The 25,144-nt window shown below is 48.6% G+C and overlaps 9 protein-coding genes across 11 annotated transcripts; 6 read left to right on the top strand and 3 right to left on the bottom strand.

The window, feature by feature from the left end:
- The first annotated feature begins 152 nt into the window (after positions 1–152).
- Positions 153–2,732, top strand: TrAtP1_010013 (uncharacterized protein). 2 transcript variants are annotated; one of them, XM_066114525.1, is made up of 3 exons: positions 153–355; positions 420–752; positions 821–2,732. In XM_066114525.1, the coding sequence occupies exons 1-3, from the start codon at positions 351–353 to the stop codon at positions 2,700–2,702; spliced, it is 2,220 nt and encodes a 739-aa protein (XP_065970620.1). In that variant the 5' UTR covers positions 153–350; the 3' UTR covers positions 2,703–2,732. The 2 variants fall into 2 exon arrangements, with proteins under 2 accessions (XP_065970620.1, XP_065970621.1); XM_066114524.1 differs by having other exon boundaries at positions 420–2,732.
- Positions 2,733–3,054: 322 nt separating this feature from the next.
- Positions 3,055–4,061, top strand: TrAtP1_010012 (uncharacterized protein). Its single transcript, XM_014090006.2, has 2 exons — positions 3,055–3,350; positions 3,431–4,061. The coding sequence occupies exons 1-2, from the start codon at positions 3,279–3,281 to the stop codon at positions 3,809–3,811; spliced, it is 453 nt and encodes a 150-aa protein (XP_013945481.2). The 5' UTR covers positions 3,055–3,278; the 3' UTR covers positions 3,812–4,061.
- Positions 4,062–5,982, bottom strand: TrAtP1_010011 (uncharacterized protein). Its single transcript, XM_066114523.1, has one exon. It carries the CDS (start codon positions 5,330–5,332, stop codon positions 4,391–4,393), a length of 942 nt encoding a protein of 313 aa, XP_065970619.1. The 5' UTR covers positions 5,333–5,982; the 3' UTR covers positions 4,062–4,390.
- A 1,551-nt stretch (positions 5,983–7,533) lies between these two features.
- Positions 7,534–8,505, bottom strand: TrAtP1_010010 (uncharacterized protein; the record flags this gene model as incomplete). The annotated part of the gene is made up of 3 exons (XM_014090008.2): positions 7,534–8,089; positions 8,149–8,363; positions 8,431–8,505. The coding sequence occupies 3 exons, from the start codon at positions 8,503–8,505 to the stop codon at positions 7,534–7,536; spliced, it is 846 nt and encodes a 281-aa protein (XP_013945483.2).
- A 694-nt stretch (positions 8,506–9,199) lies between these two features.
- Positions 9,200–12,253, top strand: TrAtP1_010009 (uncharacterized protein). Of its 2 annotated transcripts, XM_014090009.2 has the most exons (2): positions 9,200–9,811; positions 9,881–12,253. In XM_014090009.2, the coding sequence occupies exons 1-2, from the start codon at positions 9,781–9,783 to the stop codon at positions 11,926–11,928; spliced, it is 2,079 nt and encodes a 692-aa protein (XP_013945484.2). In that variant the 5' UTR covers positions 9,200–9,780; the 3' UTR covers positions 11,929–12,253. The 2 variants fall into 2 exon arrangements, with proteins under 2 accessions (XP_013945484.2, XP_065970618.1); XM_066114522.1 differs by having other exon boundaries at positions 9,200–12,253.
- Positions 12,254–13,183: 930 nt separating this feature from the next.
- On the top strand, positions 13,184–14,281 carry TrAtP1_010008 (uncharacterized protein; the record flags this gene model as incomplete). The annotated part of the gene is made up of 1 exon (XM_066114521.1): positions 13,184–14,281. One exon carries the CDS (start codon positions 13,184–13,186, stop codon positions 14,279–14,281), a length of 1,098 nt encoding a protein of 365 aa, XP_065970617.1.
- A 2,234-nt stretch (positions 14,282–16,515) lies between these two features.
- TrAtP1_010007 (uncharacterized protein) lies at positions 16,516–18,212 on the top strand (the record flags this gene model as incomplete). The annotated part of the gene is made up of 7 exons (XM_066114520.1): positions 16,516–16,529; positions 16,727–16,736; positions 16,847–16,925; positions 16,982–17,037; positions 17,092–17,655; positions 17,716–17,969; positions 18,056–18,212. The coding sequence occupies 7 exons, from the start codon at positions 16,516–16,518 to the stop codon at positions 18,210–18,212; spliced, it is 1,134 nt and encodes a 377-aa protein (XP_065970616.1).
- A 1,617-nt stretch (positions 18,213–19,829) lies between these two features.
- TrAtP1_010006 (uncharacterized protein) lies at positions 19,830–20,430 on the top strand (the record flags this gene model as incomplete). Its single annotated transcript, XM_014090011.2, has 3 exons — positions 19,830–20,015; positions 20,083–20,264; positions 20,325–20,430. 3 exons carry the CDS (start codon positions 19,830–19,832, stop codon positions 20,428–20,430), a joined length of 474 nt encoding a protein of 157 aa, XP_013945486.2.
- Positions 20,431–21,009: 579 nt separating this feature from the next.
- On the bottom strand, positions 21,010–24,398 carry TrAtP1_010005 (uncharacterized protein; the record flags this gene model as incomplete). The annotated part of the gene is made up of 5 exons (XM_066114519.1): positions 21,010–22,618; positions 22,684–22,862; positions 22,976–23,070; positions 23,141–23,909; positions 23,968–24,398. 5 exons carry the CDS (start codon positions 24,396–24,398, stop codon positions 21,030–21,032), a joined length of 3,063 nt encoding a protein of 1,020 aa, XP_065970615.1. The 3' UTR covers positions 21,010–21,029.
- Positions 24,399–25,144: the final 746 nt, after the last annotated feature.

The following is a 25,144-nucleotide window of genomic DNA, read 5'->3' as shown; positions in this document are numbered from 1 at the left end:
CATCCCAGTTTGCTCCGGCAAGGTGAGCCAGCATCGCTGCATGTATCTCGGTACATGTACATGTATATATCACCGACTCAACATCAGCCTCGTTTCAGATTCAGCCTACGAAGGCGCACTTACACTGCCACGATTTTCCAACTTTGCATAATTCAGCCTGGCGAGAATCAGTCCAAGATCAAGGTACATATGACCAACTTCGTCCCTTACTACAGGCTTGGCGGCTCTAAGATGCGCGATATCAATTAGTACCTGATAATTCCACATTCCAGGCATTTCGTCTTTTTATTATCCTCACCACCGCTTCCTCCTGGCGTGTTTTCTAGGCGTCAGCAAACTTAGAGTTCATAATGGGGTAACGTAAACGTGCTGCACTTGTGCATGACTGCATGTGAGTTGAAGCAACTGACAATGAGTAGATATACACACTACTACACCATCAATGGCTGGGACGAAGCCGAGTGGCAGAGTGCTTGGCCCATATTGACAAACGAGGTGCCAATGATTGTGGAGGCAGCAGACGTGCTTGTAACAGGGCCGTTGGACGATGATTCCCGAATCACGCCGCTGGTTGCTGATCCTGTTCGCGGAATTTGGCTTAATGGAGTTGCAGAGGATGAGCATGAGCCCTTCCGCCTAAGTCAAACAGTCCAAAAAGAGTGGTGCAAAACTGCTAGAAAACCTTACGATATTGCAGTCGCTTGTGTTCTGCTGAGGGCATACTTATTAGCTCCCGGTATTGTCCAGCTGCAGTACGTCAGTTGATGTTGATAAGTACTATCAATAGTATGGGCATTTGGATTTGCTGACTGTCTCTCAGTTCTGATGAGGATTGGGACAGAGATTGGAAGGAAGCTCGTCATCTGTACATTGATCTCTGGCCTGGAGAATCTTGCTGGTGTCCTTGGGATGAACATGATGCGCCACAGGAGGCAATCCTCAAATCTACCGAGCAAAACATCGTTATCAAAGCTCCTCGCCCTTCAGCCGCGACTTATATACAAGCGATACAGGCTCAAGCTTCTACCTATGTGGACAAGCAAGGCCCATTCTCGCTGCCAATATCTATCTCGCAATGTGGACCTACAACGTTGCACCTTGACGAAACTTACATGAAGCCTATTCGCCAATGGTTAGCACGATGTGAGGGGGAAGCAAGTCACAGCAATTGCCTTCCCTTGACAATTCATTGGCCAGCATCTGCTGGAGTTCAATTCCGGGTTATTGATATTCATCGACGCTGCATCGCTGTCGCTCCAGAAAATTGCCGGTATATCGCATTATCATATGTATGGGGGGCAGTTGATCAGCCAAAGCTCACGATGGACGTATCAAACGAGCTTGCGAAAGAGGGTGGTCTTGCCGCCATTTGGCCCAAGATTCCTCAAACAGTAAGAGATGCTATTGCCTTTTGCGATGGTCTCGGTGAGCGATACTTATGGGTCGATGCGCTTTGCATTATGCAAGATTCGCCACGAGATATGAGACTCTCGATTTTGCGCATGAGACAAATCTACGCTGCCGCAAAATGCACACTCGGTGCGATATCAGCGAACACTGCTAGCGCTGGATTATCTGCAAGCTTTAGAGCTGATGCTTGTACTTGTCTAACGGCTGATGCCTTGTATAGAGTTATTGACTTGTCACCGTGGAGTCGCCGTGCCTGGTGCTATCAGGAAAAGGTTCTCTCCCACCGCATGATCTTTTTCACGTCTCGTGGCCTGTATATGCAATGTCAGTCTGGTGTATACAGCGGAGCGGGAGCACCTCTCCCGAGGGAAAATAAGTATCCAGAACTGAACAGATACAATACGGTAGGTGGGATGCTTTCTGCCAATATTGGGGACACTAATGGCCTGCAATCATATTTATCTGCTGTAGAGCACTACTCTTCACGAACAACCACGAAGAGAACAGACAAGATGAATGCGTTTCAGGGCATACTTCAAATGTACGAAGGGGTCATGGACGGGACCGCAAGCACGTTCTACGTTGGCCTACCCGCTTTTGCATTCGATCTGGCAATCTGCTGGCGCGCCGAGCAACATAATCCTGAATTCCGCAATCCTGCCTTTCCTAGCTGGTCATGGCTAGGCTGGGGCCAGGCTGTGAGATTCCATCCAGCAATGGCCCTGGAGAAAGCCCACACAAATCAGATGTTTGCTTCCCTCAATGTATCCAAACAATTTGATATTATGAAACAAAATGGTCCTGGGTTCAGGGAGATTGCCAAGCTTCGAAATCCAGCTAATCATATTAATGATTTCAATGGATTTGGATTCCCTGCGTCAACAGGCCAAATCCGCTGCCCGCCAAGTCTAAGTCTAGATGCAAGTATCGCAAAGCTCAGTATCGCAAGCGAACCCAAAGGATCAAATAACCACAATAATTGCTATGCTTTCTACCCGCTTCCATCCAGTGGTACATCTCCACCTCTTGGATACATTTGGTTGCATGAACAATGGCGTGCGCAACAGGAAGCTCTTTGTATTATAGACTTCATGCCCTTATTAGGGAACCCTGATGCGGAAAGACCAGGGAAGTGGACTATCAAAATGCTCATGTGCCTTGATCCTGTCAATGGCAATGAACAGCGAGGATATTTGAAATACGAGAGGTTGCAAGTGATGGATTGTGAACTTTGTGAGGAAGCATGGTTGAACATGGGCGGAGTGACCGCCGAATTTTTAGATCTTGTATAGCGGCGACTCTTAAATATGCAGCCGCCAAAGGTTTGTGTATTTAGATATAAGCTGGTTTAAGAAAAGATACACACCTTGCTGACAGTAAGGCCCAAGAGTTTATATTGTTGATGATACAGATAGACTCGCGTCTCTCCGTCCTCCAGCATCGAATAAGCAGCAGTGGCAGTAATAGCTGCAGTACCCGACTTCATCACATTACCACGCCACATCTGGGTCGCTAGATAATGATTCTCCAACTAGATCAAGAATTAGAGTAAGAATAATTACCTACTTGTATATTTGCGCTTATTCGCCCATAAAAAGCGCCTATTCCCACCCTATACTCGCAATAGCCCATCCTTCTCAAGCTCCCACACCAGGCACATGTACCTCGTACCTCAACCCCGCAGCCCCACCTAAAATTGGCCAAGCCAGCATTCAATCGACAACCTCAACCTCAGCCTCGTCTTCAAACTCGTCCAAATCGACATCGCCAACCGCAGCCTCTCTCTTCAACCTCGCTACATATACAACACGCCCAATCAGTCGCATATATACATGGAGTCGCGCAAACCATAGCACCTCACTCTTCCAATGCCCTACTTCAAAACGAGCCAGGAATGGCTCGACCACTCCGTCGCTCTCCTTGAGGCTCGACCCTCCTCAGTCAGTCTTCCTCTCTCTCTCTCAAACCTCCAGAAAGAAATAGAAGGAGCTAACACAGGTCAATCCTTCTCATCTTCCAGACTCGCGTCACCACCAGATACTCCATCAAACCCGTCAAGCCCCGCAAACAAACCACCACCAGCTCCGGCGACGAATCATCAACAGCCCCCTCAGGCCCCAGACCCCCGCGCGGCAGCCTCGTCCTCAAGACATACGACCCCGTCAGCGGCGTGACGCTCAAGTACCGCACCACAAAGGCCGCAGAGGTTACGCGCCTCATGTCCGCCGCGCTGGGTCGTCTGGGCAAGGCCATGGCTGGCATTCAGGACGTGCCGGAGGAGACGATGCAGGATGCTGATGCGGTGGAGACGCCGCAGGGAGAACAGACGCCGCAGCAGGTTGCGACTGGGGGAGGCGCAGGAGGAGGCGGTGGAAAGAAGAAGAAGAAGGGCAAGAAATAAGCTGGGGATGGATCGAGAGGGGGACAAGTGGCCTGCTTTCTGATGGACGTGAATCTAGACATGGACATGGGACAGATAGTTAATAGAAATGGACATGGGACAGATGAGGAAAAGAGCCATGGGGGACAATTTGCGTACGAGACACGGCTTAGCGGCATACGAAAGGCGTACCAGACGAATATCTAGAAATGTATATGCATACACACATCACACATCACACATCACGACGCACAAAAGAGAGTTCAAGGTAATCGTCATTCATCCAGTTCTATTTTGCTGGACTACTACTAGTGTATCATAATCCAATGCCTCGTTCCGCAATTATCATCCCCCGCTCAAGAAGAGAATTTGCATCCAAATAAGTGTCCCAAACGCCCGCAGTGTGTGTTGTGTATAACCTCTTAACCAATACAAGGAACCAACAGATGTGTTCCCAATCCACTGTTACAATCAACGCCTTCTTACCGATCCAACCCGTAGACGGCATCTTTTCCGCAAAAAATGTACATGGTGCCAAACTGTAAGAACAAGAATCATAAAAGACAAAGAGATGGGATGAAATGCAAGTTGACGAAGCATTTAGAAGTCGTCGTCAAAGCTAAAGTCGCCGCCGTTGTCGGCCTTGGACTCTTCGGCGCTAGAGGCCTCGACGGGCTTCTTGGTGCTGTTCATGACACCGGCCTTTTGGTACTCGCCGACACGCTTCTCGAAGAAGTTGGTCTTGCCGCCCAGGGAGATGTTCTCCATGAAGTCAAAGGGGTTGGAGGACTTGTAAATCTTCTCGTTGCCAAGAGCGACGAGCAGACGATCGGCAACAAACTCAATGTACTGCTTCATCAGGGTGGCGTTCATGCCCAGCAGAGCACAGGGGAGAGCCTCGGTCAAGAATTCTTGCTCGATTCTGACGGCATCAGTGATGATTTCACGGATAATCTCCTTGCTGGCGCGGTTCTTCAGGTGAGAGTGGAGCAGGCAAGCAAAGTCGGTGTGCAGACCCTCGTCACGAGAGATGAGCTCGTTGGAGAAGGTCAGGCCAGGCATGAGACCTCTCTTCTTGAGCCAGAAGATGGAGGCAAAGGCTCCGCTGAAGAAGATACCCTCAACGGCAGCAAAGGCAACAAGGCGCTGAGCAAAGGAAGAGTCCTTGTCCTGGATCCACTTGATGGCCCAGTCAGCCTTCTTACGGATGCAAGGAATGGTCTCAATGGCGTTGAAGAGGTAGTTGCGCTGGCTGTGCTCCTTGACGTAGGTGTCGATGAGCAAGGAGTAGGTCTCGGAGTGGATGTTCTCCATCATGATCTGGAAACCGTAGAAGCATCGAGCCTCGGGGATCTGAACCTCGCCGCTGAAACGCTCGACCAGGTTCTCGTTGACAATGCCGTCGGAGGCAGCAAAGAAGGCCAGGATGTGAGAGATGAAGTACTTCTCGTCATCGTTCAGGCGGTTGTTCCAGTCGTGCAGATCCTTGGACAGATCAATCTCTTCGGCGGTCCAGAAGGAAGCCTCGGCCTTTTTGTACATTTGCCAGATCTAATTGAGCCATTGTTAGTCAATTGGTATTCCCAGAGCATGCCTGTCCCATAGTGGGGTGCCACTTTACGCGTCGGAACGCGTCCGGGGTAGAAGTGAGGGGATCTCTTTTTTTTACACACCTCATGGTACTTGATGGGGAACAAGACGAATCGCTGGGGGTTCTCTTGAAGGATGGGCTCGTCAATCTCATCAGGCTTGATTGTGAGAGCCGCGGTAGGCTTGGTCTCTGACTTGTCAACCTTGACGGTCTCAGTAGGCTTGTGGTTGTCGTCCATCTGCCTGGCGAGGCTCTCGAGAGCGGCGTCGTCGAGAGGCTGGTTCTCCTTGTCGGAGGCGTTGAAGTTGATCTTTTTGACGGGAGACTCAATCTTGAAAGAGTCAATGGCAGAAGCAGCCTGTATAAAAACGTGCAATGTTAGTTTTAGAGTCTTGAGAATTGAGAAAGCTCTTCCAGACAAAAGATCATAGTCGACAACTAGGTAGAAGCTTTGTAAGGGTGGTGTTACTGACCTGCTTGGAGGGGGTGAGTTCGGAGGCCATTGAGATGGTTCTGGTGGGGGAGAGACACAGCAGCAAGACAGAGCGCGTAAAGTGTATTATCAAGAGAATGAATTGTCTTCAGATGCTGCAGACGCGGTGGTTGAGGTGAAGACGGTGCTGCATCGTGGTGGCGCCAGAGCTTTTTGTAACGATTGCACAGCGCCGTCACGTGCGGCGCGACGCGTTGGAGACGTGTTTTGCGGCGGGTCAGGCAAGCCCCATTAAGCAGCGCTGGGAGGCTGGGCGGGCAGGGATGGCAGCTGAAGCAGTACCTGGGAGATACTCGTCCAGGGCGCTGGGCTGCCACGGTGGGGTTGCACGGCGCCGGCGCACCGGCCACCGGCCACAGTGAATTGGCGCTGGCAGACGCGTGAATGCGGCGAGTCGCGACGAGGTATCCCGCTACCAGGGCCGGCTAGCTCTGCCTCATGGCGATAGCTGTGGGCAAATGACGATGCGCAGCTCCCTGTTTATCAATCTTGAATCAGCAACAACAAACACCTGGATCTCGTGTCAGTGGGGCCACGGCGTTTGAACCAGATGCTGCAGTCGTGAAACCCTCTTGTACCTGTGTGATGTAGCTACTTGACGCAACCTCTCTGGAAGACAGAGCACTTGTAACCAGGCTATGCTTGCACAACAGCCCTGAGTCGCCGTATTCGAGGATCCATTCCTAGCCAGACCTGTCCCTTTTCCCACAACTCCGAGCGAATTGCGACTTGAGCGAGCAGCTCCGAGGCCACAGCCTGGAGAATTGGCGCCTCGCTGCGTGGGGCGGCAGGTCTGAGCTCTGGAACGCGTGAAAAGTCTGAGCTTGACGCTCCAGCTTGCTTAGTCGGTGCTAGTAGAGTAGCTGGTAACAGCTCTACGAGGGATGACTGAGAATTACAAAATGGTTGTACAATCTCAACTACAAGTGACTTCTGACTCAACTCGTCAACTCGCTCTGCTGTTTCCACTACCGAGGAGCCGACTGCACGAATGTGGAAATCTGCAGCTAGGGCTGCTGCTGCAAGGAGGTTTGCATGCAGCGGAGAGTCCATATTAGGCACTAGACCCTGGCAGCTCGTCTTAGTTGCGTGCTCAAGCCGTTAATCAGCGGCACATGAAGCCATAAGACGGAAGACAATGTGTTGTCGGACGCCGATCACGAGCTTTGTCTTCACCGCGTTTAAAACGGGTTGCTAAGAAATGACATGTTGCCATGTAGACTTGAGGTTATACATGTATTTTTGCTATATGCATCTATCTACTTAATAATGACCTTGCTAACCATAGAACGACTTCGTCGTGTATTCGCAAACACCGGTTTATTCTAGGTTAGGCGCTGCGTCGTGTACAAAGCTCTCGCATAATTATCATTAAGAAATACCTCCACGCGGAAAACCTTTTGTATCCTTCTTTCTTTCTTTTTTTCTCTCTCTCCTTCATAAATCACACTCTTCAAAATGCAAGAGTTCCAACTTGTAGTCCCCAAGCGTCGTAACCGTAAAACCAGACACGTCCCAGACATGCGATATCCCGTTCTCAGAAACAAAGGAAATGTGTCAACACAAAGGAAATTCGTAACGGGCGCTCAGACAACGATCCTGCGATATGTGCATCCTGCGCTAGTAAAAAGAAAAGAAAAAAAAAACCTCTCGAATCTACTAAAGCAGCCCGTGCCACTTGCTCTTCTTCTTGCCGCCGTGACTTGAAGAGCCCTGGTGGTGTTGACCCGAGTCAACTTCGCCCATCTCAACATCGTGAGGGGGGAGCCGTGTTGCGGCCCAGATAACCGCGGCCATCGCGAACTGCCGCGGCGGCTGGAGCTCTCGGCTCGTGGTGATGCCGGTCATCGTACCGCGCTGGAGACTCTCGGCGGGACGGGGGGGTTCGATCGATACTCGGGGGGGATCCTCTCGCTGGATCCTGTCGTATTCTTGGGCGCTGCTGGGGTCAACGGCTGGGACGGGTAGTCCGCTCTTTCGCAATTCAGTTTTGCCCTTTTGACGCAGATGCTCCTCGAGCAGTGCTGCATTGCGGGTGTTTGCACGGAATACTGCGTCGACCAGATCACCGAGGAATGGAACCAGCCCAACCGCGAAATCGAGGACAATGTTGATCAGCATCTGGAGTCTGACGCTGGTCGGGAGGCCCCCTTCCACCTGACAGCATGTCCTGTACACCATGAGTGCCATGAAGGCATCGAGTGCATCTCCGGCCCTGTGATGAGATAGGTTAGTATGTGTCTTATGTGACACTCAAGGACTGACAAGACTTACGCAGGGATAAGACCGATTACGCTGCTCCAGCCAAAGCGGATTCCCATGAAATTGAAAAGGGACATGTCAAGACGATATGCGCGTCGCTTGACCTTGGTCAAGACCTGGCCATCGTGCTCCGAGATGCCTGGTGGCAGGGCCTTCTTGCGCTTCTTGAATTTGCCTGTAGGTCGCCCGTCAAGTCTAGTTGCCGGGACTTGCTCAAAGTATGGATCCTATAAAGGCACTTGTTAGTATTTCGATTGTTGCAATGTGCATGATATGCAACGGTTCTCATCTTACCTCTTTGCCAAATTTATTCTTGACATTCTCTCGCAGAATCCTCTTGCCGATGACATTCGCCAATACGCTCGCCATTTTTGCGGTTGTGTCTGAGTTGTGATGAGATGAGATAGTAAAAGTCGTCAGGCTCTAGGAAAGGCGATGAATTCGATATTTATGCTCTTTTTCTAGAAAAGTAGCAGCGTTCAAACAAAGGCCTGTCGACAATCGGATGCCTCTGTTCAGTTCGACTGGAGAGGCGCCTGCTGTCGTTTGTTTCAGAAGCCGCCCTTGAGCGCCAAACGCTGTTTTTAGAACACAGGCTCTGGCAGCCAACCAAACGCGATGAGACAAGGCAGTCGGTAGCACTAGTAATTAAACTTGGGCGGCTCTGCTGTGCTTGTAACAAGAAGAAAAAAGCGGGAGAAGAAAAAAGAAAAAGAAAAAAACACGTCTGATGCTCTGGTTTTATGGGCTCGTCTTTCAACGCCGTCACTGTGAAGTGTGCAGTGAATGATGGCGGCGCTCACATGGCATAGCCCGAGAACCTGTTTTTGGAAACGGCTCCAGTTCATGATGTAATTCAGCTGCTGTTCAGAAGGCCAAGGTGCTGAAAAGACGCTGAATCAGCGCCGCGCGACCAATGAGACGCCACGGCAGTGGCCCTAGCAGCCGCTAACAGGCCCTTGTTACAGGGGAGATTTTAGCGGCCGTTGTGCTGGCCGGCTGCCTCTGACGCCTTTTTCGCCACGGCGCAGATCCGGAGCCACAAAGCCAAGATAGGCGAGTTCCAGCACCGCCACGCCGATGCGAGCCACAGGTAGCTTGTGGCTGTGCTGTTGGGCAGCGTGGCTGAAGCTATAATTCGGTCGAGTTGCGCGTGCACACTGTGTGGCGGCTGTGGCGCTTGTACATCAAAGCGCAAAGTCCCCTCAGCGGAGACAGTGCGAAGCCTTGCCGCTCATCATCCGACAAACGCTGGCTTGATTTACGGCCGCAACGGCCTTTTCACCTTGGCCACTGACATCTGATAGCTTCTGCATCTTCGTTCGGCAACCCCATCGCAGGAATAGCCACGCAATCGCCAGCCCTCCCAGCGCAGCCATTCCCTCCGCCTAATCTCGGCTTTCGAACCGCCTGACGATAGCGGGCCATCTCGCAAATAGCTTGCTGTGGCTGAAGCGCGCGTCGCGATCCATTCCTCAGCTGCTGAAGCCCCGAGCGATTGACCATGCCCATTATCCTGTCACATGTCCGAACCGCACTCAGTCTGGCCAAGTCGTGAAGATCAAGCCGTCGTACCGTTATTATTAATCAGAGCATGGGGCTGAGCTGAACACAATCCCACCAAAACGAGAAGAGAGACAAAACATGGCTCAGAAACAGATGCAGCTGGAAGACTGTAATACCACCCCACCTGTCAACTCGCTCTTGGCTGCTGTGAGATGCTGATCAATTCTAATCCCAATAGGGCTGGACGATCTCTGCGTCCGGTTCATCATCAACCTTCCCCAGGAAGACCTGTCTTCGGTTGCCCGACTATGTTTCCAAGTTGAAGAGGCACAATGGTTCTACGAAGATTTCATCCGGCCGCTCGATCCGACCCTGCCGTCTATGACGCTGCGCACCTTTTGTCTACGAATCTTCCAACACTGCCCGCTGCTAGCCTCGTTCTCGGTTGAGAACCATACCAAGGCATTCGAAGAGTTTTTGCAGTACAAGACTCGCGTGCCAGTCCGCGGGGCTATTATGCTCAACCATGACCTGGACTCGGTAGTCCTCGTCAAAGGCTGGAAGAAGGGGGCGAGCTGGAGTTTTCCCCGAGGCAAGATCAACAAGGACGAAGATGACTTGGACTGTGCCGTCAGGGAGGTCTACGAGGAGACCGGATTGGACCTCCGAGAGGCTGGGCTGGTACCAAACGAGGTGAAGCCCATATACATTGAAATCCCTATGAGAGAGCAGCATCTTCGCCTCTACGTCTTTCGAGATGTTCCCATGGATACGGTATTCCAGCCTCGAACCAGAAAAGAAATCAGCAAGATTGAATGGTACAAGCTGTCCGATCTGCCTACTCTCAGGAAGAAGGGGCCTCAAAACAATAACCACTACGATTCTAGCCCCGGGACAAATGCCAACAAGTTCTACATGGTTGCCCCTTTCTTAGTTCCCTTGAAGAAGTGGATCGTTATTCAGAAGAAGAACGCTGCGAAGAGAGCGTCTGTTGGTGCACCGCAGGCGTATACCATCCACCACCACCAACATGTGCCTATTGAAGAGGATCCTACCGAAGATGAGGCATGGGTACCCAACAACGTTTCCGCTGCTGAGCCTACCATTGAATCTCTTGATGGGGCCACTCGGGAATTACATCGCTTGCTGAACTTGCAGCCGTCCGCTCAACCGTCTGTTGAGCCGACCGCTCAGCCAGCCGCTCAGCCATCCGCTCCGCCATCTATCGAAGCATTGTTAGCCCAAGCACAAGCTATGCGAGCACAGAATCAGCAAGCACAAACTCAGCAGGTTCAAACCCAACACGTTCAAACTCAGCAAGTTCAGGTGCAAACATCCGCCGCCCCGCCATCTATCGAAGCATTATTAGCCCAGGCACAAGCGATGCGAGCACAAAACCAGCAAGCTCAGGCCATGCAACAACCCGCAACAAACGCTTCAAAGGACAAAGGCAGTGCTCTACTGTCTCTTTTGCAATCTTCCAGTTCTTCACAGCGTGCTCCCCAAGCAGACTCACAGCTACCAAACGCACTCTCCTCTCTCAAGATAGCGGAAGCAAGGCAGCCCCAAAACGCCCAAGCCAATGCCAATGCTATGCCTCAGTCGATTTCCAACACCCATCGACAACCTCCCCACTTTGCTCCACCTCCGCAACAATCATCTGCCGCATTGAACCTTTTGCAGAACTTGAATGGAGGCCTGGGTAACGGAGCACCACCTAACTATCCTGCTCATCCTGTACATGCCATCACGACGCAGCAAGCTTTTACTGCAACGTCTACCATCAAGACAGATCCAGCGCAGCCATCTCGTATCCTTCAGAGAGGAGAGTCTCTTGAACAGGCCCAGTCAGCTGGGCCGGCCCAACAAGCCAAGTCCAATCTACCTCCATTCGCAGGGCTTTACAACAATCCGGGACAGCCTCGCCCCGGGCAGGTGGTTCAGCCTTCGCCTTCTGCCCTACCGATCCCCATGAGCTCTCAAGCCCAAACCACGCAATATACGGCATCCAACTACAATTACAAGCCAAATGTGTCTCCGGAACAGAAGCGGGCGCTTCTTTCTCTCTTTGGGACGCCAGCCAAAGCTGCAGCAGATGCGCAACAAGCTGGACCAGCTGCGACTGGGCACTCCATGCCCCGGATGCCATCGATATCCGGATCTGTTGCTGATGGGCAACGAAATGCGCCACCATCTCGCAATAGTAATGCGACGCCGATATCGCAAGCCGACCAAAGCTTTTTGCTAGGTTATTTGCAGTCTGTGACGAAGAATGCTGCGCGTTAAAATGGGATAAGATTGGGCCGAAAAGGTGGATAAATTTGCTATGTCTTGAAGGGTTGAACAGGGGAGTAGGGTTCAGATCAGAGGGAAATGTAAGGAGGGACGTTCATTTAAACCGAAACTGTGGTAGTGGCAGCGAGTCAAAGCGAATTCGAATTGGCTTATTATTATAATAACCATCATTTTTTTATTTACTATTACTCTGGTTGCTGAGCCTCGAGGCGTCTTGGCTATTGAGGAGCAATATGTGTCTTGATGTCTTTTTAGTCTTATGTATCTATAGCAGTAAGGATATAGTTTATTCCTGCTATAATAGTAGCTATAATTTAAATTTGGAGCATCTGTATATGTTTAAAGCGAGGTTCTGTTTATGGGAGAAATAAGGTTTCCCTTGTCCGGTTCTTTGGTTAGGGGCTTTCTATAGTAGTTATTCCAGCCAGGGGACAAAGGGCTGCGGAGGGGAAAAAAAACATAAATAAGAAAAGGGTATCCAGTATCCCAGTTCTATTATCCAGCACTCTAGCTATATTAGAGCACTTTAGTTAGATAAATAAAGCAGCTAGATTATACATAAAATCTATGATAATATAGTTACTTATCCCCGAAAGTAGCAGCAGTAGCAGTTGCAGTAGTAATATTATTGCATATAGTAGTAGTAGTAGGTAGTTATAGGGTACTGCACTTTGTATTTCATTCTGTGTTAGAGAGGTAGACATGATCGCCTTGAGTTACAAAGCCATCTTAGTCAAATTGGTATGCACTTGTCCAGTAATATCAGGCTGGAATTCGAGAGTAGCTTACTGTATACAACTATTTGCATTGGAAGATACAAGACCTCCCATAAATATGAAGTAATACAAATGCAGTTCATTAAAGTGCTATACAAGGTATAAACGAGAGAATACTACTAGTAATAGTAAACTTTTTCTCAGGGACCTCACTTGGAAGCTAATCACGTAGATGTTAGTAAACAGTACGATCAAGATACAAGCCAAATGGCAGCTGGGCATTCATGACCTAGCATTTCGCAAGCTTTGGTTCGTTTTCCAAGCTTTGTGGCTTGAAGAGAACTCCCCGTGGCTGAATATATAATGCGTGTTTATGCCTCAGTCTACCACATACGACCGTAGCGTTTAGCGCCCCTCCCTCAGCGTTAAAATAGATCTAGGCCCTCTTGCATTGCGAACCTTTTTCTTCCACCTTTATTTTTCTTGCATGTTCAACTGTAACCCTCTGAAGCCCAGCTTTGCATCTAAACATGCATTACAGACCACGACCACCTTTCAAAACAAAACACTGGCGGAAGCTCTACGAATCTCGTATCTCGGATATAAAAGCTCTCAAGGACTGCGCGAATGGTGCTGCCTTTGTCATCATTGATGCCGAGCCATGGGGCAGAGATAACTCAGAGCCGGCTGAGATTGGCCTTTCTTTTCTTCCACCAACCCACGGGAACCGCGAACTTCCAGAAACATTAGATGAAGCTAGTAACTTGATAGGATTGGAAACACACTGGATACGCTTTGTCGACAGAGAAAGGCGAGAAAAGGGTCGTGAACAACATCGATACGGGTCACAACAGCATGTCTCGGGCGACAAGGTAGAGGAGACAATTAAAGGCATCATAGAGTCATTCCGGAGCCGGATACCGGGCGACACGCCTCTTATTCTAACGGGATTTGCTGTCGTTTTCGAGTTACAGGTGCTATCAGCCCTCTATCCAAACCTATTGAACTATTTCACATACTGGGTTGATCTTCAGGAAGTGGCAAGCGGTGTGGTTGATGGTGTCGCAAGACCTAGCTTGCGTGACACTCTGACCGCATGTGGTTTTGAAGGCTACAGGCACTCGCAGGATTCCCAGACTACCATTTTTCCGCATAACGCTGCTACGGATACTGTGCGGACAGTGGTACTGCTCGTTCAGTTTTTGGCGCTTCCCAATGACGGAAAGAAGCTTGATATTAGCCCATCATCTCATAAGAAACAACAGTTTGCCAGACGGCGCTCAAATGCCCCTGCAACCCCGGAACAAAAGAGTTATTGGAAAGGCTCGCGACCCAGACCGAAAGAATTCTTCCCATTTACCACAAGAGTATATCGTACGTCGGGATTTACAAATTTCGACGGACGAAATCTGTTCAGCCTCTTCTCAGAATATAGACCAACGGCTGTTGGAATAAGCAACGGAATGCGATATGGATGGGTGTGCTTACCCGACCTGGAAACTTTGGACAACTTTGTACGTTCTGTGCATAGGTGGGACGCTAAAGATGGAAACGTATGGGAGGTTATCTCGGAATATGATCCTACGGTAATACCTGTACGGGACTGGGAAGAGCTGGAGCTCCGCTAAAAGGAAGAGGTACAGGCGAAGGACGACGAGAAGCGAATGCAAAGACGGCTTAAAAACGAGAGCCAGAGCGATGAGATGTGGCCAGTGAGTTTTGAAGAAGACGATTAACGATAATTTACTTACATGAGACGACACATTGTGCAGGGGGATGAACGCCCGAGGACATTTATATATAGATAGCCACTTTGACTCTCCAAATACAATTAATGCCTCTCTCAAAGATGGCGATGCAGTACAACTTGGCGAATCCTGAAGCTTTTACTTATACCAGGAAAGCCCACATACGCGTGGCCGTTATAAGCCCTGTTGGGACGAGCGTAATCTTCTGTATTGCGTCAGACGCTTGGCATGGGAACAATAAGTTCTTTTAGGAACTCTGCTCCAGATGACCACAAATGCCGTCTACTTGAAACACAATTGGACGCCTGGAGAAACGGAAGAGATGGCTTCTCGGAAGGCAGGCCAAAAGCAGCCACCCTCAGTTAGATCTACAGATACTCGCCACGACTACGAAGTACCCGCCCAGCAAGGGAGTAAGTGGTGAAAGGTCAAGGTTCCAAAATCTACTGATGGAGGAATTGCCAACGCCGACTAGAGATTGGAAGTAATTCATCTGGTGTTATTGGCTATACAGTAGAACCCGGCCACTTTCGTGGCGTGGAAAGAAGCTCTTTTTGATGTTTGGAGAAAAGTGGCTGCTGGCGGCGAGGAGAAAAGGCGCTAGGAGCAAATGAAAACTTGCCTGACCTTGTAGGTGGCTTTGATATGAGACTTTACGCAAAAGCATCATTCTATACTGACGATATAAGCAATTGTGTCGGAGTTACAAGTACATACGACCATAGGTAGTGGAGAATTCGGGGTCCCGTCTGCTCCCCCATAGACAAGCCATTAACCGGCAGATTAGTAGTCAAGTGGGTGACCATTGGCGAACACCGGCTGTTGTATGTTTTTGATCTTTTTGATCTTTTGTAGCAACGCCCAAGTCATCTCAGTAAACAAGCTCGTGATGGATGGGTATTCGGTGAAGGAAGGGAAAGCGGTAAAGGCGGATGTAGCTCTGCTTCGAAGTGAGCGAGACACACAACATAGACTTGAGATGAATGGCTCTGCGGATCAGGGCAAATCACCGTAGCTGTGAATCACGTCGCATGAAGGGCCGTAGGAACAGAGCGAACGCGACACGGGTCGGATTCAAACAGCTGCATCGTTTTCCTGGACCCCTCTTTGGACTGATTCACGGTCGCTGAGCGAACGCGAGTGGCATCGAAAGTTGCTGGAGCCGAACCGGCCGTGTCCGGATGGTGAAGGATGAAGGTTGTGCGTTTGCTTGACGAGGCTGAGGAGATGCCGATGTGAGATTAGCCGCCGAGCAATTTCAGCAACGGCAGCCGATGATGGGTGGGTGGAGACGGATTCACGCGCGGCAGATGCTTACATGTACATGCACTTTTTATAACATTCTTGCTGTGGCTGTTTGGCAATTGATACGGTTTGTCTTGGAAACTTGGAGATGAAATGGGGCGTTTGGCTGCGCATCGCTTTTCTCTACATGGAAATCTTGTGCTTTGGCTGGCAAGGTGCGACCAAATAGGTACCCAATTACCTGAATTGCCAAGTTTCGTTTAAAAGAAATATAGAGCACTTTTATTGTACATCATGTATTGAACTCGTCTAGAGCACAGGAGCTACAAATATGGTAGAAGGAGAAGAGAAGAGACGCCATGTCGGGTAGATGAATGACGTATGTACTTGCATTGGCCTCTATCGGCTTGGACATAGCCAACGCTTTATCAAGCATACAATACTTACTTTATTAGTGTTAAATGGTTTTTGCCTTTTACAAGTATTAACATGTTTTTATTTCCAAAAAATTCATCCACGTACATGGCCATTGTTGAAGATGCTTCAAAGTCATTGGGCATTTGCCTGTAGATTGACATGTGCATGCATGCACCTACACAAACAACCATTAATAAAATATCTCCTCAAATTAATTCTCTATCATCGTCATGACTATGCATCCATTCCTTGATCTGTGCACTGCAACAAACTGCCTGCTGAGCCGCGCTGCTCCTTTGCCTGCAAACGCCGGCACCGCCAACTGGCAGCGACCCGTGCAGGTAATTTCAACGCACTGCCAAAGCCCAGCCTAATTCCTCTACATATATCCTCTGCCTGCTTCCTGCAAAATTCTTCTCCCATGCATCTTTCGTCCACCAAACATCTTCACCATGCAAGACTTTCGGTACGTCGCCTCCCCTTCTATCCCTGCCGTTTCTCTCCCTGATGCTGGATAATGGCTGCCTTTGACGTACAATTTCGCTCTTTGGGAAATCTCAAAGTCACACAAAGATGCTCTGCAAGCAGCTGTCACCTCATAGCCCTCTTCTTTCTTTTCTTTCCCTTTGTGTGCCGATGATATGAGCTAACCAGAATCTGTAGTGGCAATTTCGTACGTTCAATCCAACTCTACAATCCATTGGCTGTTCCCAGACTGTTACACAACATACACAGCACACACAGCAGACCAGCATTTTGCTAACTAGGCATCCAACTCGCCAGTTCTCCGAGCCTCCAGAGGCTACAGTGACCATTCCTCGAGCAGACTACGAAAATCTCGTCCGAACCGCCCAGAATCACTGTACGCAGCTTGTCCTCCTCCAGAACCCTCCCATCATACTGATATCGCGCCAATAGCCGACCTCTGCCGCTGCCTTCTCAGCACTCCGATAACGGATGTCAGAATCATCGAGGTCAGATTTCCCGTCTCCAGCTTCCAAGTTGGAAGATCTAACTTGTCTCAACAGGCCCTCAATGCTTGCCTGAGCTCGCAAACTGTCACTTATCCGAGCATCATTCCAGACCAAGACTTCTACGCAGACAATTCCAACGCAAACGAAGCCGATTCCCTCTCCTACACGAGCACCCCTCGTACATTCAACTGCCGCTCCTTCACCTCCAGCCCGTACATCGACCCGGGCGCCCAACTTGGCATCTACCCCTTTCCACCACCACGACAAGGCAATCAACCAGCAAATGGTGGACTAAACTATGCCGAGCTTAGCCTTCCTCGGATTTACAGCGTCGACGATGACCACGAAATATCTAGCGGGTCTCCTGAAAGGGCCATGGGCATGCCCAAGCCCGGTCTCTCTCCTGCACCTGAGCAATTGCGATCGGTCAGGCTTGTCAATCTACCTGAAAAGACCACTTACGGCGATATTGACGGCCTTATTAGAGGTGGATTGGTGTACGAGTTCTACATCACCAATGGCGCGGCCACAGCGACCATTACTTTTGTAGAGGTCGCTTCCGCCGAGGCATACTTTGCACACGTCCGCAACAATGGCCTATTCCTCAAGAACAAGAGAGTAAGCCCTTTCCCAAACCATCCTCTCTCCCATCATGGCTCCATTGACTAAACATTTTAGATCGGTATTCGTTGGTTACAGCGCTTCCAGAGCCTCCCCGGCCACCACATCCACCGAATCGCCCAAGGCGCAACTCGCAACATTGTCCTCCGCAACTGCGGCCCCAGCCATACAGAAGCCTCTCTCCGCGAGGATCTCGAGCACATTCACAATCTCCAGGTTGTCAAAATCGAGTTTCGAGGCTGGGATTGCCACATTGGCACAAACTCCGTTGCGAGTGCCATGTATGCTCGAACCTGCATGACAAGCCGACTGTAAGACAGACTCATCTACCCCCTTTTCTCCCCCCCCCTATTGCTTCTTTGTTCTCACTAACACTCTTTCTTGGCAGCAAATACAGAACCAGCCGTATCGAGTGGGATGTCGACGAGTGTGCCCAGCCTTTGAGCGAGATGCCCAGCCCGCCTCACCAATGTGCCCCGAGATCCGCCCCTCCGCGCCAACTGAGGATCACGACGCCCAATCGCTTCCAAGTTCTCGCTTCCAAGGAAGAATGAAGTGAGCTACCCACTATCAACGTCTGCCACGACTATCAAATTCGGATGAGAAAAGCACCGGTTTTATTTTCGTTTTTTGTTGTTGTTTTCTTGGGCGAAAGGGTCAGTTTGCGGTTATACTCGGATATGGGTGGCATACCTGATATTTACATCTACCCACTACGGAAGAGTTAATCAAGGATTTCATCGAGTAACGTGATTTAATAGAAGGTTTCGGGATAGATAAAGAGAGGTAGATACGCATTAGCTCCGCTAGAAGCAATTGTTTCTCCTATCTAGAATGGAATGTTACAACGGCGTTTAATGTGAGCAGTACTAGCTAAATAGACAAGTCATCATCAATGGAATCCAATTCGAATGAGTTAATAAATCGAAAGAATTGTGAGATAGTATCTACCACCGTTATAGCAGTCATTACCTCCTGAACCTGGCGTATTTCAAGGAGCTCGATGTTCTTTATGATCCAACGCTCCAGCTATAGCATACCTACCTGGGTCCATATGCTAAAACAGGTGTAAGAATAAGTCCGGAAAAGCCCTATTTATTCTTTAAATACAGTTTCCGGTATCGTACTGCTTGGCAAATGGGATATAAACAAAAATCTGGTATGAATCAAGTTAGACGAAATACTGCGCTGCTGACAAAGAAAATACAAAACAAATGTTTTCTTACCTTTAAAAAGATATCAATCATGCGCAGTGGTATAAACTGTGGCATTAGCGGGTAGTCGTGTTTGTTTAGTAACTGTAATTTAGAGGCTTTACCAAGTGCGGACAAGTACTGTAAGCAATATGCTGTCTAGACCATACAGCCCTACCTCCTTAGTCAATGAGGTTGGCCAAGAAGAATTAGGCTTATTGTTTACAGGGGTCAATGAAATACCACCTTCCCAGATTGTCTAGGTATATTCGTGGACTAAGTAAGCTTAACAGAACTCTTGTATGTTGTCTGAACTTTTCATTGACCGACACCGACAATGGTGTAAAGCAGCTGACCCAGGCAGAGACGAATGGTTCGTATTGGTGGGATAATTGAGGATATATCAGATGTAAATTAAGGCATCTCGTGCTTCTGCTGGTCTAATCTCAGCAGAGTACCGAAACCACCTTTAGAGACATGCCTTATTATATCATCCCTTTAAATAAAAATGGTATTCTACTACATGAAGTAAATTATTCCAAGTAATACCAGCATCAAGCATAGCAAATTCCTTCTCCAACTTTTATATGATTCAAGTACCTCTAAAATACCACAATTGACACTGCTCCGCCCTACGCCCTACGCTCCCACACCTATACAGCCCTGTCTCCTACAGTGAGCCGTAAGCACTACCAAGAGGTCAGCTTGTGTGTTTAGCTGCTCTAGTTGCCAGTGTCACAACTTCGGGCAAATTCGCCTCGTAAACTGGGGTTTCAAAACTAATCAGGTTGTAATAGTCAAATGTGACAACCCATAAGCTTTCAATTTTTCGTATCATCAATGAACCCATCGTTGCGACGATCATTTCTATAAAGAGTGTCAAGTCCCCTGCCTTTTGGACTTTGGTCTATCAACTCAACCTATCAACTCAAGTCTTCCAATAATATAGAGTCCCTTGTTCAAACAAAGTACGAGAAAATGCTGTTCTTCGCTCTTCTTGCACCTCTCCTCCAGCTCGCGGTTGCTGCCCCTGCTGCGGACGTGGCAGCATCAAACATCAATGATTTCCTTGGGAAGCGTGGCGATGGCTCGGGCGTACACCTTGTGAACTGCGATGGTTTTTCAGGCGAGGGCACGATTTTACCCAAGAGTTCCCACGTTGTTGTAAGTTTATAACCACCATAGCCTAGGTATTGTCCAGGCTTTCTGATTGACAATATCGTTTTGTTAGTTCTGCCAAAACGATGGCAACTGCAACTTCCAGCCCTCCGGAGACAACATATGCACTATGGGACAGAACTTCTGGTTCCAATGGGAGGGGCAAGCTCAGGCCTGCACATTCTCTTCTGGCGCTCGTTTCTCTTGGTTTGTTAACGGCGACGCCCAGTCGCAGCCAAACTTCCAGCATGTTGGGTAAGTCTTGTAAAGCTCTCCAGCGTGGTCAAGCTCGCAGGCTAACGTGATGGGATGCAGCGATGGTGGTAACCAATTCCGGGCATACGCGGGTTTTAAGGACGACAAGCACACAATGTTCTCCCTGGGAAATGGCCAATGCCATTCCATCTACTACTTTGTCTAATAATGGTTGGTAGAATGGCGTCAAGACACGGCTTTTATGGAGGCGGTAATGGGCTGCTAGTGGTTTGGTTAGGTACAGAGAGCGCGAGTTATGGTGGGTAAAGGAGTAAAAGAGAGCGCTAGGTTATTTAACCACGAAAAAATGGAATTGTATGACTCTAGATTTGGAGTTTTGGGTTGCGACCAATAGAAGACATCAGACTCAAGAAGAGAACTGGACGGGATCCCGAGTTGAGTTGACTCTCATTGCCTTGACTCTGGATAAATGATGAAATCCCGCATTATCTACTGGCAATACTTGTAATTAGTCGAAAGTTCGACTGTACATATGCACTAAGAAGCAAACAAAAGACATATGAAAATTATGTAGTAAATGGTAAGAGTAGTAGTAAGACACAAGCTTTGCGATTAATATGTTTGACAAAGGTAAGATCGGTTTAGTCTGGCAGAGTTTGTACTTTTTATCCCTTCTGATGTATTCTTTACTACGGCTGAATGTAAGGGTATGAAAACCTGCTCCTGTGTATCTATTAAATACTGATAGATTGTCAATATCGGAACTCCGAAATGAGAGTGTGCTATTCCATCTCATCAGTCAATCTACTCGATCTCATCGATCTTTTGAAAGTAATAATCCCAACCTTTCCAGCCAATCCGGCCATCCCAGCCTTTCAAAAGCTTTTCTAGTTCTATCCATAATTCTTCCTCAGATTCAGGATCCCAGATAACACCCAAATCCTCCGCCGCTGACTTACTCGTCCCATTCGCTTCAGACAGCTCAGAGCGGACTTGGCTCATCCTGCAAAACCAATAGTCACTCCAGAAAGCAGTCATACTGCCAACTTCATCCGTAGCTGCCTCAAAGATCTCGTTAACACGTGCCTCAAACTCCTCTGTCAACGACTCCAAAATCTCTAACAATTCTGCATATTCATCTTGGATTTCTGCAATCTCCTCTGCATCAAATTCTGAACTCCGACTATCTTCCCTTCCACAATCGCATGTATGCGCAATGCCCAGTGCCTGAAAGGTGATGAACCGTATCGCAGCATAATAGTGATCTCGTCGCAAAGCGTTACCGTACTCATTGAAATACGCAGTGATGGTAGTGGCAATATAGAGCTCGGTACTGTTTAAATCCATATACTTCATCCTCGCCACAAAAGGCGTGCAGCCTCCAGGCGAGCACCGACACTCGCAGCTATCGAGCGAGTTGTCCAATAACATCCGCTCTTCAAGCTCATGTACCAGTCTTTTATGGTCTTCATGGGCAGGATACTTACCTGGGACTTTTTCACCTCTAAATGAGAGGATAAAAGCATCTGCAACAAAGCCAGTCCAAGGAAGTCGCAAACTTTTCACCCATTCGCAAAGGGGAGCATCATGATCCAGCAACCATTTCACAAATGAGGTACCTATGAAGATGGACGGCAAATGAATAATTGGCTGCCACCTTCTAGGTTTGTCTAAGCGAGCTGACAGATCGTGGAACCCAAGATTAAAGTAGATGTTAGCATCTTCAGCGTTAGACAGTTCGTGGTAAATAGACTTGCAGTCTTGAACGCGAGATTGGCAATGTATGGGATCTTCTTCCAAATATGTGCTTAGAGGTCCAAATTCAATGATTCCTCTATGGCGCAGAATTTCATCAACTTGCATAGCATATATGTCAAGGGCAGCCGGCCTGTGCAGATTGAACTTGTGGACTTCTAAAGGCGAAAGATGGTCTAACGCAATCGACTTTAGCTCTTGCCGACGTTGCAAAAGCGACTTGGCTAGGTGGATTTTGCAGTGTAGCGAGGCATATGAAATCAAGGTATCATGATAGTCAACCCTGAAGTCTAGATAGGGTATTATGGGGCACCCACCCTCCAGCAAAATCCTCAGAGGGAGGGTGCATCGACATGAAGACTCGTCTTGGTCCTCTCGTCGATCGCAAAGGGCTTGACTGAGGAGTATAGCAGAGCCAAGGACAGTATATCGGCTGTTGACGGACTGAACTAAAAGGCACGGGTTGCTCCTTTCGACTAAGATTCGCAAGCACTCGGGATTGCCCAAGGCCAGGTGAAAGGGAGTCAGACCAAAACGACAATCTCTTTCTTCTAGGCATTTTGGATGTTTCTGTAAAAGGCGACATGTTTCGTATTGATCACCTAACAAGACTGCCACTGATAATGGACCGTAGAATACTTCAAGAGCGGTAAGTCACGAGAAAGGGAGGGTGATAATGCGCTGCAACCTTCGGTCACCATACCTTCGGCTGCTCTTGGAATTGCAGCAAAGAACTCGAAAGATTGAGCGAGTTTGCCATGATTTAGGTTAATTTTAGCAGAGAACTGCTCTGAGGCATGGATATCTGCATTATCTGGGTAAAATGCTTCGGCGAGAGATATTGATGATGGCTCGTGGCCGACTGCGGTGACGAATGCTTGCCTTTTAAGAGTATATTAGCTGAGAGAGTACTAGGATTTTATTCTGTTGTGTACTGAATGAAACGCCAAATGACCTGCTTTCCATACAAGTCTCTCAGCGAGGCTGATACTTGCTTCTTGATAAGAAATTTGGCAAGCCGCGCAATGGGTAAAGTAAAAGCTTCCTCTACGGTCGTGATGTGAACATTATGATGGTGGTCTGGATTTACCTATTTTAGGCTTGTAGTCAGCTAACTGCCTCTGTATCAATCGGCTTGTCTGACAAGAATCTTTACTCACTAGCTCAGCTGCCGCATGGAGTAGAGATCGATTGAATGAGTCAACATCCTTCGCCCCCGCTTTACCTAATCTGAAGAGACTTTCAAGCTTCCGGATTGCTGCCAGAGTGAATCTTTCCCACTGAGCCTGTTGATCTGGTAGCAGGATATCCCGACTTGGTAGCATAGTTTTACATTTCCTCAGAACGGACAGAGCGCGAAAGGCAGGGGAGGTCTCCCGGTCAACGGTTGCGTAATACTCAAGATTTGAGGCGAGGCTATGTCCGCCTGCACCAGTTCTCGTGTAGAATGTGACTATGATGGCAGTTTTTACCAAGCCCGTCAATCTTAAGCCGCGGACACGGCTCCGCTCATCGCCATTGCTTCTGAAATATTTACAACCTTCGTAATGGTCGAAATAAATGGTTTCATCGTCCCAAAAATTCCATGACAACCAAGAAGCTCGCTTAGTCTGATGACTTAGGTGCCGGCGGCAAGGGCACGAGCTCCCCTTAACTGCAGGGGCTCTTTGGAGGGTGTCAAAGGTGGATATTGTATTCTTCTTATGATGCTCCAAGCCGGCACAAAGCGTCGCTAGAAGACTCCGCTTGGATGCGAGCTTGTAAATGGACGTCCTAGGATCGGGCTCGCCAATTGCGGCCATCTCAGTGGTGATGTCTTGAGTAAATAGCTCTAGCAAGGTGTCTTGTTTTGCGTGTAGGCTGTTCAATGCCTGCCGGGACGCTTCTTCAAGGTTGATCAACTTGCTTATTGCCAATTGCATGTGACGTCTAATAAAAGTGTACTAAGTCAGCAACAATAAAATATTCAGGATTGTAGATGTCTCACAGCTCGAGATTTTGGAGAGCCAAATCAAGAGTTTCCTTGATCGCCCCGAGCGACTTTTGAACTCGAGATATATCCGACTTTTGAAATGGGTATTTCAGTTTTTTAGCTTGCTGTATGATCTTGTCTTGTGGGCGAGCTTTAGATGAGACGCTACCCGAGAAACGTGATACGAATTGCTTTAAGCTGTTTAGCTCAGCTTCGCATCTTTGAATGGAGCTTGAAACATGAGCGGCAGCTGGAGCAGTCAAGGGATCCTTAGATCCTTGCGCCAGAGATTCACTGAGAGTTTGAAAGATAGATTCCAGGTCTTGTGCTTGTCGACTAATTGAAGCAAGGTCCTCATCGCGATCCTTGAGAGAGCCGATGTAGTTCGCGATGATGGAGCAGACCTGAGCCCCTTGCGAAACAATCCCGATGGCAAAATCAGTCATCTCTATTTACAAGAGTGCTGATGACATACGCAGTGTGTCGGAATTATAACAAAGAGGGCAAACGAGTCACTTTTTGACCTGCGAGAGAGGGGTGAGCAAGATTCATTTACGCGCGCATACTCCTGCTCCTGTAAACAGTACCCGGGCTATCTTACTTCATTCAATAGTCCGAAGAAGCTGAAACTTCAAAAGGTCTGGTTAGGCGGGAGCAAGCCGTCTTATTGACGTTAATATTTGAGATCAGAGACGGATAGAGGCATGTTTTATGCGAAGTGGCTGATATAATGCAGGGAAAAGACTGGCGGTAAGGCTTTGGTGGTGCGCGATAAGTAAGGTGGACGGCAGTGATTGCTGATTTGCTAGCAATATTCCAGTAACATTCACCGCCATGACGACTTCTGCCTAATGGTAGAGAGGCTGTGTACATGTATGGTGGCCTGGTGGGGTCGTCGTCTGCAGGCCTATCAGGGCGGCCAGAGCTATATGCACAATGCCTCACGGCTTGATACTAGTGATTTAGGCATGTAGGAGTGGCTAGAAGCATGTCACACAAAAACCCCGCCCTATTTGAAGTGTGTAATGCTGTAACAAATACGTCCCAAGGCTTTCAAGAAGGCTAAACTTGAACCTGGATGAAGAATCTGACGAGAAGGTATGGTCGTATGTTGCTGATTCTCTATTATATTGCCTTGTATCGTAACTAGCTACAAAGAAGTTGAGAGTGCCTTCTACAGCCTATCATAAAC

The sequence above is a fragment of the Trichoderma atroviride genome, chromosome 5 (genome assembly GCF_020647795.1).
Source record: "Trichoderma atroviride chromosome 5, complete sequence".
In the NCBI taxonomy this organism is placed as follows: Eukaryota; Fungi; Ascomycota; class Sordariomycetes; order Hypocreales; family Hypocreaceae; genus Trichoderma; species Trichoderma atroviride.
The sequence above is the reverse complement of the archived record's forward strand: the minus strand, read 5'-3'. Positions and strand labels throughout refer to the sequence as shown.